The sequence below is a fragment of the Bufo gargarizans genome, chromosome 3 (assembly GCF_014858855.1).
Source record: "Bufo gargarizans isolate SCDJY-AF-19 chromosome 3, ASM1485885v1, whole genome shotgun sequence".
Lineage (NCBI taxonomy): Eukaryota > Metazoa > Chordata > Amphibia > Anura > Bufonidae > Bufo > Bufo gargarizans.
In genome coordinates, this window is record NC_058082.1 from 65,641,641 (window position 1) to 65,658,321 (window position 16,681).

General features: G+C 43.4%; 1 protein-coding gene across 1 annotated transcript in view; it reads right to left on the reverse strand.

The window, feature by feature from the left end:
- LOC122932583 (polypeptide N-acetylgalactosaminyltransferase 6-like) overlaps positions 1–16,681 on the reverse strand; it is a 76,749-nt gene that overhangs the window by 28,869 nt on the left and 31,199 nt on the right. Inside the window, 2 exon segments of the mRNA XM_044287076.1 lie at positions 2,067–2,216; positions 4,341–4,513. Of these exon segments, the coding sequence (XP_044143011.1) occupies positions 2,067–2,216; positions 4,341–4,513 (323 nt within the window).

Genomic DNA, 16,681 nt, shown 5'->3' on the forward strand with positions numbered 1-16,681 from the left:
AGCTCCACTGGAATTCTGGGAAGAAAGGGATGCAAATGAGCTCTTAACAAGCTCTGCGTCTAATGCCACCAGATGTAAGGCAGCTATCCTATAAGTCAATGTTCGACTGACAAAAATGGACATTAATCCTCTAGATAGGCGTCACTATGTATCGTATACCAGGTATAACACACCTGTATGATCGTCTGTAAACTATGTGGAATGCTGGAGGGAGTACTAGATAACGCTCCTCAACCATAGTACGGGCATCTCAGTAGCCGCGGGCAATAGGTCGCACCCGCGCTATGTGTTATACCTGGTATCACCCAATCGTCTTTGTTCAAAAAGTCCTACTTAAAGGGAGTCTGTCACCACATTTTAGCATGTTAGACCGTTAAAATAGGGTTATGTGATCCAGCCAGAACATAAAAACGGTACCTTTGTGGTAGAAAACAGACTTTTCTTTTTGCCGAAAATGAACTTATAAGATTATGTTCTGAGCCCTCTCAAGTGCCCAGGGCGGTCTCTCAATCCTCGGAGCCCCAGGCAGGCACCTCCTAAACGGCTCATAACCCCGCCCTCCGTGCGCCTCTGCCCGCCCGTTTACTCCCCTCCCCTCCTCTGTCCTTTTCCACTGTGGCTGTGCGGTCCAAATCGTAGCTGGCGCATGCGCAATGCGATGCCCGCTCCTGGCAGGGCATCGCAATACCTACTGCGCATGCGCCCGCTACGATTTGGACCGCACAGCCACAGTGGAAAAGGACAGAGGAGGGGAGGGGAGTAAACGGGCGGGCAGAGGCGCACGGAGGGCGGGGTTATGAGCCGTTTAGGAGGTGCCTGCCTGGGGCTCCGAGGATTGAGAGACCGCCCTGGGCACTTGAGAGGGCTCAGAACATAATCTTATAAGTTCATTTTCGGCAAAAAGAAAAGTCCGTTTTCTACCACAAAGGTACCGTTTTTATGTTCTGGCTGGATCACATAACCCTATTTTAACGGTCTAACATGCTAAAATGTGGTGACAGACTCCCTTTAAATTTCCCCTGATGATTTCTATGAAACGTGCATGTAGGGAGCGGGACTAGATTAGGGCCACACAGGGCCAGGTCACAGGGAGAGGTTCCGGACGGGGTCGCCCTTTTAAGGATGAGTGCCCTGTGGTTAGGCTGCTACCCCTAATTATTTATTATGGTAAGCCTTAGACCACTCTATAGGGTCAAATTAGGGTTGCTTTGGACCCCGCCATCTCTAGCAGCTGAGCGTCCGGTTTGGAGCCATTCACTTCGGTGTCATCAGGACGCATCCTGCACCCTGGACGTTGACGACAGAGCGGTAGAAGTACAGGTTTCATTTTAGGTGCCGCCGAGTACCTTTTTCCAATTTTTTCATCTTTTGTTTGGGTGCCGCCGTGCACATTGACCTGTAATACCGCCGCTCTCACAATTTTATCATACTTATATTTTGGGCCTATTTATTTTAATTTCATGAGTAAAAGTTATGTTTTAAGATAACTAATAAATCACTATTTTTGGAGCCATTGTAAGTCAACGTTCGACCCTTTAAATAGACCTTCCAGAGGAGCATGTATGGACGAAAAGTCTCCTCACGCTGATTAAGGCGCTCTTTCCCTAAGGAGAGATAGTACCCCCCAAATCCTGGCTTAGGCCTCTTACCCAGCTAAGCCAGTACTCTCTGCTCTGCACTGTTGATGGGCAATCCCCCTGAAACAGCTGTCTGCAGATGGGGTGCTGGCCTATTTAATATCCAAGTCGTGTCTCAAGGCCTATTTAAAGGGTCGAACATTGACTTATAGGATAGCTGCCCTTACATCTGGTGGCATCAGAGGCAGAGCTTGTTAAGAGCTCATTTGCATCCTTTTGTTACTGTAGTGCTCAGACAACTGCTGCATGTATTTTACCTTAAATTATGGTCTCAATGCAGTAATTATAGGTGAAACACATTAACAGATACTTAGAGCTGTAAAGAGCAAGATAAAAAGGTACAGTATTTGTATGCAGGCAAACATTTCACGCTTGATTTATAAGAAAGCGACTCGAACAATGAGGAGTAGCTGATGCAATTTAACTTACAATGGGCATCCAGGAAGGTCAGCACCTCACCAGTGGCGACACTGGCACCCAGCAACCGCGCAGTGATTAAGCCTTTCCTCTCCGTCTGTCGCACAACTCTGACAATCTGTAGGGACTTTACATAGTTGTCCAACTCTTCCTTCAAATAATCTGTAGAAAGAAAGAAGCCAAAAAGGTTTACATACATGTCATATCACTATATTAAAACCAGTACTTACCTGCTTCTCAACTAAATTCTACATAGGAAGCTGCCGTTTTAGAACCCTATGATGGATATCGTAATAAATGTATGTATACGTGACACAATTTTATCATGAAGTCTAGAATTCTGGTTAAAATAATTGTGCCTATGCACAGCATTGCACCTTATCTATAGTGCCCACATGTTAGTGAAATGAGCGAGCAAACTTTTCCCTAAGAATATCAGTCGCTGGTTTTAAAGTGAATTCCCAATGTTCTGCAATGTCTAAAGCCTGTCTGGTGAATACCTTCAGTATTATCTTCCTTTCAATGGACTTTACAAATTCAAGTACTAAATCAAATTAAACCCATCTAGAAACAGACAAAATACTTTCTGTTCATTACATTCTACGGAGAAGCAAAATTAGAAAATGAAGTCTTTTGTCAGCATCTAATTCTGGAAACTCAATATGTCTAATCATCTCAGGTACATTGGCTGCTAGATAAACTAGACTTGTCAGAGAGGCCCTGGCAGACCCAGCAGGAGAATCATTCACTTAGTTACAAACGTGAGATAACTTTTAGAGGTCAGTGAAAGATATGGTTAAGGTTAATTTCAGTAAAACTATAGGAAAAGCAATAACATGCAACTACTTCATAAATCTTCTCCAGCTGAGAATTTCATTTCTACAGCTTTCTACAACGCTTTAGTACTTTTGTCTGCTGCCCTGCAACTCGCCTTTTTCTGGAACGTAGTGAGGGCAGAAAACTGGCATGGGGGGGAAATGATAAAATCCCCCCCCCCCCCATGCCAGGTCTAACTGACAGGCAAAACCTATTTTGACATACCCCGTTAGATAATTCTATTGAGCATAGTAGCGATAGAGTCCTTCATTCTGGAGGACCCAGCATGCATGTAATTACCCATTACATGGATACAGAAACATATAGTCATTGGAGGTCACAGCACAGATTTATGCTTTGAGAGGTTTAAAAAAAAAAAAAAAGGATGCTGTCCACAAAAATGTGGATCCGTTTTTGCGGACAGTTCAGCATGTCCACAAAAAAAATGGATTGCATTCCTCATTTTTGCAGACCCGCAGACTTCAATGTGGCCACATCCTGATTTTCACTGACAAGTATAGGACATGTTTTATTTGTTTTGTGGAGCCATAGAATGGGCCCCAGAGAAGTGAATGGGTCCGCTTCTAATCCGCAAAAAAAAAACGGATTCACATTTTTGCAGACAGCATTCGGCTGTCTGAATGAGCCCTTATTCACCAATACAACTTTGCAGGAGGGTTGCAAAGGTCACTGAGCTCATCTGGTGGAGCCAACACTGAATAAGGTCAGGCGATATATTCAGTTAAACGTCCCCAATAAGCAATAATCATAACTAGAAGTAATATTTGAGGCAGTAAAAAAAAGTTAACTCTAATCAGAATTACTAAAAATGATGGATGATAATTTACTATATAAAGTGTTGGGTTTCTAAAAGAAGTGTGGAAAATTTCAAAAAGTCATCTTTGAAAATTATTTAATGAACTTTTTTTAAGTAATAACACTTAGAAATTTCAAGGCAATATGAAGAATGGAAGAATGAGAGCTGTAATCTAATTGGTTTAAATGACCATCTGTCCCACTTTTTGCAATAAACAGGCATTACCATATGGGCATTTATGGTACTGCCACAGGATATGACAAAATGTCCAACTGTTGTAGGTCCCACCTATCTTCAGAACTTGGGGGGATACCCTGACCTCATGTCATGGCTGCTATGAAAGCAGAGGAAGCCACACATGCACATCTCTCTCTATTTACTTCTATGGCAGTTCAGAATATAGCTGATATTGCCTACTTGGATATTTTCAGAACTGCCATAGAAGAGGATGGAGGTGCCATGTGTTGCCACCTCGCCATCAGCCACAGCGTTGCCACCATTCTTAAGACAGAAGTGGATCCCAAAGGTGTTCTTGTACCTGTCAGGTATTAATGGCATATCCTGTGGATATACAATAAATGTCCATAACCCTTTAACTATGTTTCCACATTACAAACTGACAGATCAGAGTTAATTGTAGTGACTTCACTCACCATCTATACTGGCGTCATCTACTAGAATGATCTCTTTCAGGAGAATCGCCGGTGAGGTGTGTAATACACTGTACACAGTTCGGAGGAGTGTTGACCAGGCTTCATTATGGAATACTATAATTACACTGGTGGTTGGAAGTGGAGGACAACGCTTGAATTTCTGTTCAATACATCTAAAATGCAAATGAAAAATCATTTTAAGGGTTAGGTTTAAGTCAATTTATTTCGTAACCTTATTGAAATGGTATCCTGAACATAGGACTCTGCTCCCAACCCCTGAAACAAAAATGCCAATGAAGGGTTTGTACTGTCCTCTGTGGGGCGGCCACACTGCAGACTTGTTCCTAGCTTTTCAACACCAGGGTGAATGATTCCTTTACAGGCCACATACCTCAATCCTAACTTCAAACAAGAGAAATGTTCCACATGAGAGCTCAGGTTTTCCTGCTGCCTTCAACAGGAACAATGATGCTCCTTTTATTCCGCCTTCTGACCAGCCATGGAGACAGCTGTTACAGTTTTGAGATTTTTTTTTCAGTTTTCGAAAGGGAAATTGCTAAAGAGGGGGTGACTTCCCCACAGCAATTTAAATTGGTTTAGGGCCCTTTATGCTCTCATTTGATTTAGTGAAAGGCATTCTTGCGCCCGCAGGGATCTTACTTTTTTTGCCTCCATTGTCACAGACACACCTGCCAAGGCAAGGACAGACACCCGCTGTGGAATATGAGCTTTCGCAAATCTTTCAGCTACTGGAGAAAAGCTCCCACAGATACAGCAATTGTCAAATGCAGCCTGGTGACCCACTGTAGCATGTAAAAGTGCAGTTATAAAGGTCCAAATGGAAGCCAAGTGCATTTACAGGAGATTGTGATGTCAGGCCATAGTCAGTGCACTCATTATTTTATATTCCAAGCAGGACGGTCTCAGTGCTATCCCGGACGGGTCTGAGGGCTATTCACAAGATGCTAAGAGTGGGCCTGTACTGACTCCAAACTGGAGCCACACAATGAAATCTGGCCAAACCCAATACACGAACATGGAACTGAGAGGCTTCAATAGGTTTCAACACCACTTGGAAATAGCACTGAAGAAATTAAATGGGGCTCTACAGGTTTAAATAAACAATGCCAAAATGGAGAGAGCTGGAATTTATCCAACTTGAACAGACAAAAATTTCACGGAACTATATATACATCATGTCCATATACACACACACACAACATATGTGCTTTGTAATTTTTTCTTATGGATTTCCCGGTTTAATGATATTGCTGAACTAACTTCTGTATAGGTCATTAATATCAAATGGGTGAATAGGGTGGGGGGGTCTAACACCCAGCACCCCCACAATCAGCTGTTTTGGAAGGTTCTGGTGCAGGAATTATCACTTTGAATGGAGACACAAGGACAGCTCCATTCAAAGTCTACTTGTCTAGGGCCCTGCAGCACAGCTCCCATTCAAGTGAATGGGACCCCGACTGATCGGTCCTAAGGAAAGTTCATCAAGATCATTAATCCGGAAAACCTCCAATTAAAACCTAGAGAATGCCTTATCCCTAAACACAGGCAAAATAAAGCCAAGTTACATTCAATTTTATTGTGCCAAGTATATGCTCAAGAGCAAGGATGCTCAACCTGCAGCCGCCAGCTGTTGTAAAACTACAACTCCCACCATGCCCTGCTGTAGACTGTCCGGGCATGCTAGGAGTTGTAGTTTTACAACCACTGGAGAGATGCAGGTTGGGCATCTCTGCTCAAAAGGATTCATAGTTCAATGTAACTAGTCATTCCTAGAAGGTGTTCATTTTTAAATAAATATTAACAGACAATGTATTTAATGGTCGTGACATTAATCAGGTGTCGTTAGAAATAAAGCATTTTTGGGGGCGTGGCTTGCAGCCGAGTGTAGTGGACGGCTTTCTGGGGAGCTCCCAAGCACCAGTGTTCATCGGGTGCCATCAGACCCACTACGGTCTTTTTGCTGGCCCAGTCTGCCTGCCATAAGTCCCAGTGCATCATCAGCTACAAAAAGAGCCCCCTTTAAGACTCAGCGGACCTTCGACGCCCGAACGAAGGCCTACTAATCCCAGACCTCGATTTCCGGGACACTCGAGCGCCGGGAGGCGGAGCGGGGTAGTGACATCCAGCACACACGGATGACAAGACCCACAGGGCTAGGAGATCCCACGTCTGCCCAGCGCCACTTGCCTGGTCAGAATCGGCCTGTCGCGCACACACAACACCACGGCACTTCCATTACAGCCGGCCATCTTAGAAGACTCCCCCTTCAAACTAAACACCGGAGCCTATACCATATTAGTGATGTCCGGATCATGAACGAATCGTTCTTTTGAACCGATTCAGTTCACTGATCCGGAAGAGTCGGTTCCTCTGACTGAGCCGATCCGAATGAAACGGCTCAGTCAGATCAGCATAGAGGCAGCAGCAGGCAGTGAAATAGGAGCCGGCAGTGGATGCTAGCCCCGCCCCTCCCCGCCCTCCAACCAATCAGAGGCCGCAGCACTGACTCCCAGCACAGGGGGAGTCGCAGGGACTCAGAGAATCGGCTGAGTCTATTAGTTAAAAGAATCGAATGAGTCAGAGACTCATTTGATTCTTTTGAGTTAAAAGAGCCGTGAGTCACCGAGTCCCTGCCAGGCTCCCTGCTCTGCGGCTCCCTGTAAGTCCGTCAGTCCGTCAGTCCGTCGGGGGGGGGGGGGCAGGCATTGATCTAGCATGTAGCAGAGCTGTGTGTGTACAGGGTGCATGCAGCAGTGTAGCATCATGCTACATGCACCCTGTACACACACAGCTCTGCTACATGCTGTAGCAGAGCAGGAAGTCTGGTAGGGACTCGGTGACACGATTCTTTTAACTAAAACTCTCAATTATCACAGTCTGCTCCACTGCAGCAGAGCTGTGTTTGCCAGTCCCTCCTGACCTTCGGTTCACTTGAGAGCCGACTCAGCAAGTGAACCGAAGATTCGATGAGCTGAACATGCTCATTGATCTTCAGTTCACTTGCTTCTGCCGGCTCAGGAAGTGAACCGAAGATCCGATTCATGAATCGGTTCATTTGAATGAGCTGATTCAAATGAACCGATTCAGCTCAAAGATCCGAACTTCCCATCACTATACCATATGTGCCACCGATCTTACCTTGGAGAAGGAAACAGTAAGTGAGACACCCCCCCTCTGTCAGCACACTATACAGAACACAGTTGAACATAGTCTGAATCCCTCTCACAGAGGAACCACGACTCTTACATGAGCATCCATCTTGGTCAGCTGCCCTAAACTAGAGAGAGTCTGTCAGCATCCCCCATCAGGTACGCTGATCCTTTTCTCGTGCCTCTCCTAACAAAGTCACTATACAAAGGCTTAACCTTAATGTTTATCCTATAGACTTCTGCACTCAATAGTTGGAGGTTTGTCCACCTGACCGGACATTTAAAAGGGCCAGTGACCCAATATCCAGGCTATACAGTGTTCTATTTACATATCCACACCTTAAGCCCAGTATAAGACCTACGATATGTTATACAAAAATTCCGGCAGACCCAGCACATGGGGACCAGCAAGTAGAGGGACCTAAAAGACCGTACAACTACATTCAACTATTCACTCTAGGAGATATTTACTAGTGTTGAGCGCGAATATTCGAATTACGAATTTTTTTCTCGAATATCGCAATTTCGAGATTTCGCGAATATTTAGAATATCGTTCTATATATTCGCGAATTCGAATATTCGTATTTTTTTTTTTATTATAATATTTTTTTTCTTTCCCACTTCTCTAAAGTTGTTCTTACCTGTCCTTTGGATTCCTGGCTGTTCGTTCTAAGAGACGAAGTTAGAGCAAATCACGAAATTTCGTAAAATACACATATTAGCCTAGCCATAGTCAATTAGCATAGGAACGTTGCCTTATACTATCAAGATAAATAATCGCAATACGCGAAAAAAAAAATCGTATATTATTCGCGATAATTGGAATAATTACGAATATTCGATTTCGACGAATATAACACGAATATTCATTCGAATATTCGCGAAATATCGCAAAATCGAATATGGCACCTCCCGCTCATCACTAATATTTACCTGCTTGACAGTAATGGTGAAAATCGGCTCCCAAAAATCCAGCAGCAATACTTTACAGCGTCAATCAGGCTCTTTAGACTCCTTTATACAGAAGGGCCAACTATCGAGCTTAACCAAATCCACTCAGTCGCGTAAAAATCCGCCAGGCGGAAGCGCAGAGAGAGAACTCTCGCCTGACACGAGAAATGGAGAGCGACACTCATGAAGACAAGGGTCTCCCCATCTCAAGATCCTTTCTCTGCAAGGCAGAAGTACTCTGTACTCTGACATAAGAACATACCCTACAGATGGCTCTTTCCTTTTGGACCATCGCTCACAGTAGAAGGGAGAAGGTACATTTTGAGAAATCATTTAGAATTGTCAGAACTCCTGCAACTCCTGAAGATCAACGACCTCAACATCCTGGATTTGTTTTCAATACAAGATCTTACCACCTTACCCAACATACCCCCTCCCCCATGGGAAACGGGGGGGGGGGGCGCAGAGAAACGTAACAAGTTCCGCAGACGCCAAGGAAGGTCAACCCCGAGGAAGATTGGCATGGACCCTCCCTGATCTTCGCTTGTAGAGGATAGGTTCTATGTTCATACCCATAGCTGCTCTTGACCCTCATAATCAGAGCACCAGTCTTCAATGTCCTTGGCCACTGCATTTTGAGGATATTCTCTAATCACACACCTGTTGTTTACCTACAATCTACACGTCTGAAGGCGGTAAGACTGAACCTTACTAATATTGTGACTAGTCTGAAGGCGGCAAGACTGGACCGCATGTTAGGGGTAGAAAACATTTGGGTGTGTTAATATCGATTCAGTCTTTTTTGACTTGTGCACTGTATTTGGTGTTTGTGTTCTATTTATTTATTGTTTTAATGGCATATCTAGTAAAAGTTACATTTTAGACTATTAGGCTACCTTGTCCACACAGTATTTTGTTGATTGTTTTGGGAGTGCGACGCTATACCTCGGCACGTTTGATCCGAGTGCACTGAGGTTGCTTGTAAATTTTATTCCAAACCCTCCCTATCCCCCTCCCGTCTACCTTCTTCAGGTCAATTAGTAAAAACTTACAAACAAGTACTTATGGAGAGGCAAGAGACCTCGACTCAGATACTCCCTCATCAAGAAACATAAATCGTGCGGCGGCATGGCCCTACGAGATTGCAGCTTTATTACAAAGCATTACATCTTACTACGCTGATACATTGGGTAAGAGTAGACGGCAATACATTTTAAATCAGAAGAACACCAAATAAGTATCCCGCTACGCTCCTTAGTTTGGAGTAGAGACAGCCCGCAAGCTATACTAAGCACACAAAATTTGGTCACCAAATCCACATTCAAGATCTGGCATGCTCTCAAAGACTAACTCAGCCCGGCTCTATCTCCATTATTGTCAGTTGCAGATCTTTCAGAACTATATCTCCCAAATTTCGCGAACACACCTTTAAAAGTAGCAGATCTAAAGGCATATCTCAATACTTTCCTGTCTAAACATAGAAGGGGGCGAAGACCCACTACATTTACTACAAAAAGCACATATCCGATCACTAATGCGGAACTATCTCAAAAACTCTGATCTCGGGAGAGACCTTACGCCATTCGAAAAGTGTTGGAAACCACACATCCCACAAGATATTTGCTTTCCCAGACATACAACCTTCTCCAACAGCTGAAGTACCCCCTTAACAGAGGGTATATTCAGGAGTGGAGCAAGGACACAAAGTGGACAGAATTAGATATCAAACAACTGTACCGACTTTCACATGGCATTTCTAGATGCACACGAATACAGGAAAATTCTTTCAAGTTACTCACAAGATGGTACCTCACCCCGGTAAGTCTTAAGCAAATGAAATGCCATGGCTCTGACATTTGCTGGAAATGTACCCAGTCACAAGGCACTTATTTCCACATGTGGTAGACTTGCTCGGTTCTGCAGCCTTTCTGGTCTGAAGTTATGGGGTTGATTAAACAAATCTGCTCCCTACATAACCTTCCTACCCCCATATCAGAATTACTGAATATATCAGATTGCAAGATATTCCCCAAAATAAACCAAAACTAGTGCTTTATCTGGCATCAGCAGCCAAATCTCCAATTCCACAACATTGGAATCAACCAAAGTCCCCCACTCTATCACAGTGGCTGCAAAAGGTGGACCACATATACCACATGGAGGAATTTTCAGCCTGGAAAACCAGATCATACCTAAATTTCCAGCGGACTTGGGCCGATTGGACATCATTTCGGAAAACGAGTTCTTTCCTTCACAAACTCTCAGACTCCATTTAGTCCACGTGTCCCCACAGTTAAATAATAGTGCATGATTACTTTCGCCCTCCCCACCCCTCCACATCCCCACTATTGTTTTTGTTTTCATAACCAATATTATATTCTATTAGACATCGTAATACATCTTAGAAGACAACATTTCTTGGAGCTCTACCGTCCAGTTCGCCTTACTCCATTTTACCCAACGAAGCTAAGAGAGGGCGACTTGGTGATGAGGCGCCTAGATTAACTATGTGATTACCTGTGTTTGTTATGCACTTTAATCTTTGTATTATGTGTCACTCAATCTTGAAAAATCAATAAAATAGAAAATAAAATAAAATTAAGCATTTGTTCAGTTTTGTTTAGTCTTTTTTCAATTCTTTTATTTTTAAACCTTGCCTGGAACTGGTCATAAATATGAAGATACACACTTCCTTCCTGTAACTCACACATAGACCTGGTATATCTAGTCTCCAACGGTCATTTCCTCACCCACCATTTTCTAATAATAATAATAAGACTAATATTATTAATAATGAGATGCCCAAGTTTATATGGCAAAGCTGACAAGTGAGCAGAAGAAAACAGGATGCTAGTTCCAAGCGTGAAAAAGGGAATGTTTCAAGATTTTATTTTTAATGGTGATAGTTACATTAACTAAGTTACATTTTACTGGCTAGGGCAGCGCTAAAGTCCGGCCATCAGTGCCGGTGACATCACCGGGCTTCCTGGCAGCCCCGGTACGTCACTGGAACTCTTAAAAATGCCTTTGCCCTGCGCGATTTAGCGCAGGGCAAAGAAGAGCATCGGAGCATGAACTGCTCCGATGCTCAAGTCAGGGGGGCTGCCTGGGTGAAAATGGAGGTATGTCCGTATTCAGCTCTGAACCCGGACAACCCCTTTAACTGGCAGAATTGTATTTATTTTTTATAGGTGACACATTCCCTTTCAGTCACAGACTAAAGCTGGCCATACATCTTCAATAGCTTTTGGCTTAACATCTATTCCTAGCCCCTTCAGCTGATAAGTATGCCTTCCAACTCCCCACACAAAATGTATGCTCAGTGTTCTCAATGGAGATGTCACAATCTGCTGCTCTACCTGCACTGGAGTCCGTCATCTTCCTCCCAGTCGCCGCTGCCCTTCCTTATCTCCTTGCTTTGGTGGGACTCTCACGCACAGATCCCAGTAGCATCAAATGTCCAGGGGACATGGGCAGTGGCAGATTACAATAGGGACGTTCAGGTTGGCAGCCCCGGGCCCAGCACTGTTGGGGGGCCCAACGCCGACCCGAACACCCACATACTGCGGTGGGGCACGGGAGCGCATAGCTCCCTATCCCGTCGCCGATCACTGCCATAGGCTTCAGGCCTAGTAGGCCTGAGGCCTATGCGGTATTGAATTCCCGGCGCAGGAGGGCGTGATGTCATTGCGCGTCCTGTGCCGGGACGCAGCACTGTGACTGTGTGCACGCCTGCCTCATCCTTCCTTCCTCTGCTAGCAAGTGCCTGGCCCTGGACATAGGTGAGTATTTAGCTTTTAATTTATTTTTAATTTTTATTTCATGTGCCTACTTTGGGGGACACACACAGGAGGACATATTAGTGAAGAGACATCGAGTACATCGGGGGGGAAATGTGGGGGCTGTGTGGGGCCAAATTATTATGGGAGGGACTACTATGTGGGGGCAAATTATTATGGGAGGGACTACTATGTGGGGGCAAATTATTATGGGAGGGACTACTATGTGGGGGCACATTATTATGGGAGGGACTACTATGTGGGGGCAAATTGCTATGTGGGGACAGTGCGGGGCAAATTGCTATGTGGGGACAGTGCGGGGCAAATTGCTATGTAGGGACAGTGTGGGGCAAATTGCTATGTAGGGACAGTGTGGGGCAAATTGCTATGTGGGGACAGTGTGGGGGAAATTGCTATGTGGGAGAAAATTACTATATTGGGCAGTGTGGGGAAATTGCTATGTGGGAGCAAATTACCATATTGGGCAGTTTGGGGGAAATTACTATATGAGGGTGTTGCTATTGGGGAGGCACTGTAGGGGCACTTCTATTATTTTTGGGGACACTATACAGGGTGTTATTACTGGGAGCACTCTTGGGGACATTATAGCTGCTGTGGACACTATAGGAACATTTGGGGTAATTTATCAAACTGGTGTAATGCAGAACTGGCTTAGTTGCCCATAGCAGCCAATCAGGTTCCACCATTCATTTTTTACAGCTCTTTTGGAAATCCAGTTATACTTTATACCAGTTTGATAAATGACTCCAATTATGTCTATTAGGATCATTATTTTTAGAGCAGTATAGTACCTGGGGCATTGGGGAGCACAACGGGCACAGTATTGGGAGTGGCAGCATGAGGACACTGTGGGGAGACCAGGATGGGGAGGTTGATGGAAAAATGTTAAAACCTAACGTGTCTGTGTTACAAACTGTAGAGACGAGATGTGGCTGAAAGAATTTGCAATGGTGGTCCTGGTCAAATGGAGGAGAAGAGGAAAGAGAAGGTCTACATGACAGGAGAGGTCACTGGATGTAAGAGGTATGTGGTGCTGTATTCTTCTCCATGTCTTTTTTTATTATAATTATATATATTTTAAATATGGAGACCAAATTTTTCAGTTTAGGACCCAATTTGGGGTATTTTTTTTTTTTTAGTCTGAAGATGTCATATGGTCTAGGAAAAGACTGTGGCACTCATGAAGCACCACAGCCTCTTCATACAAAAAAAACAACTAAAAACTAAACTCAAATGGAGGGACGGGCCCAAGTTGGGTAGACAGCCCCAGGCCTATCATGCACTTAATCCGCCCCTTGACATTGGTATTATAAGGGAGCCTCCCCATCCAGGTCTATTATGTCCCCTGGATCTGCTTAGGTGGTGTTGTCTGCTTTTATAGAGCCAAACCCATATCAACCTTTTTTTGCTCATCTGTTACTGGGGAGGGGGCATTAAGTTGCTGCCAGACACCTTTAGTGCCACCCTGAAAACAAAGGTAAAGGCAACAAAGGTTCTTTACTCCAACATCTTTCAGGGGGAGAGTTTGCACCCAAACAGGTTCTATCCAGGGAAAAATGGATGGTTTTTGCATGAAAGTTCAATCAGTTTTGTCTTCGACTGCATTGTGTTATTTTTTTTTTTTCCGTGCTGATGCAATCGGTTTTGGTGCGTTTTTCACACACGTGAAGAAAAACTGAACAGCAGCAATCTACATCTCCCACCAACCATCAGTGAAAAACACATTGCATCCGGATGCCTTCCATTTTTCACACAAGCCCCATTCACTTCTATGGAGCCAGGGCTGCGTGAAAAACACACAATACAGAACATGCTCCCATTTTTCCTGAACGCAAAGATGATTTGCGAAAAACAACGTTCACGTGCACAGACCCATGGAAATAAACTTGTCAGGATTCAGTCCGGATGCTATGTGTTCACTACATGCATTACATACGGACGGAAAACTTGCTTGTGTGATAGAGCTCTAGCTTACGTTGTAATGGAAAGAACAGAAATAAAGAGCAATTCACTTTTTCTAAGGTAAATGACAATAAAAAGCTAAAGAAATGACAAACCTCCTAGTGACGCATATTAGGGGACAGGTTTAAAGGGAACCTGTCATGTGGATATTTGATTATAATCTAACTAATTATATACAATCATTAACTACTAAAAAGTGCCTTAGATGTATTCACTTACTGGTGTGACAGATGGTTACTTCATAATATACACACAAAGATGCCGCATGCTAATGAGCTGATTTGAGTCCAGCGTAATGTCATTGAGTCCAGCGTATATTTAATTCAGAGCTATGGCCACTCCCCTGCCCACCTGCTGCTGATTCCTATGGAAACAAACTGTCATTCAGCAGCAGGTGGGCGGGGAGAGTCAGGAGCTCATGAATATTCATGACTCATCATTATCAGCTGGAGCTTTTCAATACAAGATGTTGGCAGATTGACTGGGTCAATTAAAGAAAGTGACCCAGCATTTTGCTTAGAGAATCAGTTACTTATTTATGTTGCCCTTAGTTAGGACACCATAAAACTGGTGACAGGTTCCCTTTAAATCAGTTGTATGACAGTTTACTTTTGCTTCCCAGAAATAGCACTATTCTTGTCATGATCTCTGACTGGTATTGTATTTCACCCCAATTCAATAGGATTGTAGAATCTATAATAGGATACACACAGATACAAAAGGAGGGAACATAAGACCCTTACTATGGTCACTGAATAACAAAAAAATCACAGAAAAAACTAAGATAAAAACATCCTGCACGATATGATACAAATTTGCGGATGTCCCTGGCCATATTATTGAAGAAAACCACAGAAATAAGATAATAATGCACTTATTAAAGCAGATGCAAGCACTATATATGTACTAAGTCCTCACTCTGATATGATAATGTCTGAGACACTTAGTCAATATATTTTGATCAAAACACATCTAAGCCGCCTACCGAACGCCAAGGTGGTCTCAGGTCAGGCGGTCCTACGCTAAACCTACCTAAGCCGTTGGGCTTCTATGTTCAGGAGCGCAGACGCCGCACATATGGTGTGCTGCTCCTAGTAACCTCCATGTGCATCAAGCAACCAATGGGAGGAGGAGCAAGCACAGCCATATGTACCACCTAATTAAGGCGCTCATTGGATAGGTGGGGCAAAAGTGCAGAGGAATGCTACTCCCAAGATACTAGGTGCGCATTCACACTTGAAGGTGCCACTCCCTCAAGCAAACACTACATAAACAAAAAAATCACAGAAAAAACTAAGATAAAAACATCCTGCACGATATGATACAAATTTGCGGATGTCCCTGGCCATATTATTGAAGAAAACCACATGAAATAAGATAATAATGCACTTATTAAAGCAGATGCAAGCACTATATATGTACTAAGTCCTCACTCTGATATGATAATGTCTGAGACACTTAGTCAATATATTTTGATCAAAACACATCTAAGCCGCCTACCGAACGCCAAGGTGGTCTCGAATAACCATCATTGTTCAGTCATACTCAGGTTGTTGGTTATATACAAATATATGTACCCTGGATGCTAAAGTGCTTTGAATGTAATAGGTTTATATATACACACACACACACACACACACACACATTTTAATTTACATTCATATAGGATTCATTTTCCTGTCACTCTATTGAATGGATATGCTCATGGTAGCAGCCAGTGCCTAATGAAACAAATCACTGTAAAAGGGTGAAATTTGTAGAGTTGGCAGGGATTTTAAATGGTGTATCTTTAAAAATATACTTTTTTCTGCCACATGGTCCTGTACTTACTTTCTTTTACTTCTGTGGTCTGTTAAAAAAAATTTATGACCGGCATTAGTTTGACCATTGTGATCCCCCACACATAAGAACAAGGAAACTCCAAGTTTCAATTCCTTATTGGAATGGATATGATCTATTATGGCCCTTCCTAATTATTTATGTGGGAAGTGGATGTGAACGTTAGGTCAATTTTTGGACCTGAAACAACGCTCCTCAGCAATATTGTGGGTTCCTACTTGAACAGATAATACTTTTATGGCTGGATACACTGTCAGAAAGCTACAACCTTGTAAAAAGGGAAGTCCGACTACACAGAAAAACACAGATTTTCATCACTTCCAATAAAAGTTGATGGGAACACACTTTCACACAATAGTTTCATAAAAACAGCTTCAGTTCCTAAAATTGTCTGCATACTGGAAAATGAAAAATTCTGCTGAAAAGACGCGATAGTTGCATTTTTGGTAATTTTCGATGTCGATACCGAGACATTAAAATTTTCCATTCACAAAAGCAAAGAAAGGTGAGAAAAGTAAATGCTATTGCACATTACTTGCATCCCACTGGTTCTGGTTAGTGTGCATGCCCCAAATTTCTCTTTAAACCTGCATACTCCAATGAAGAGGATCTTTGAGT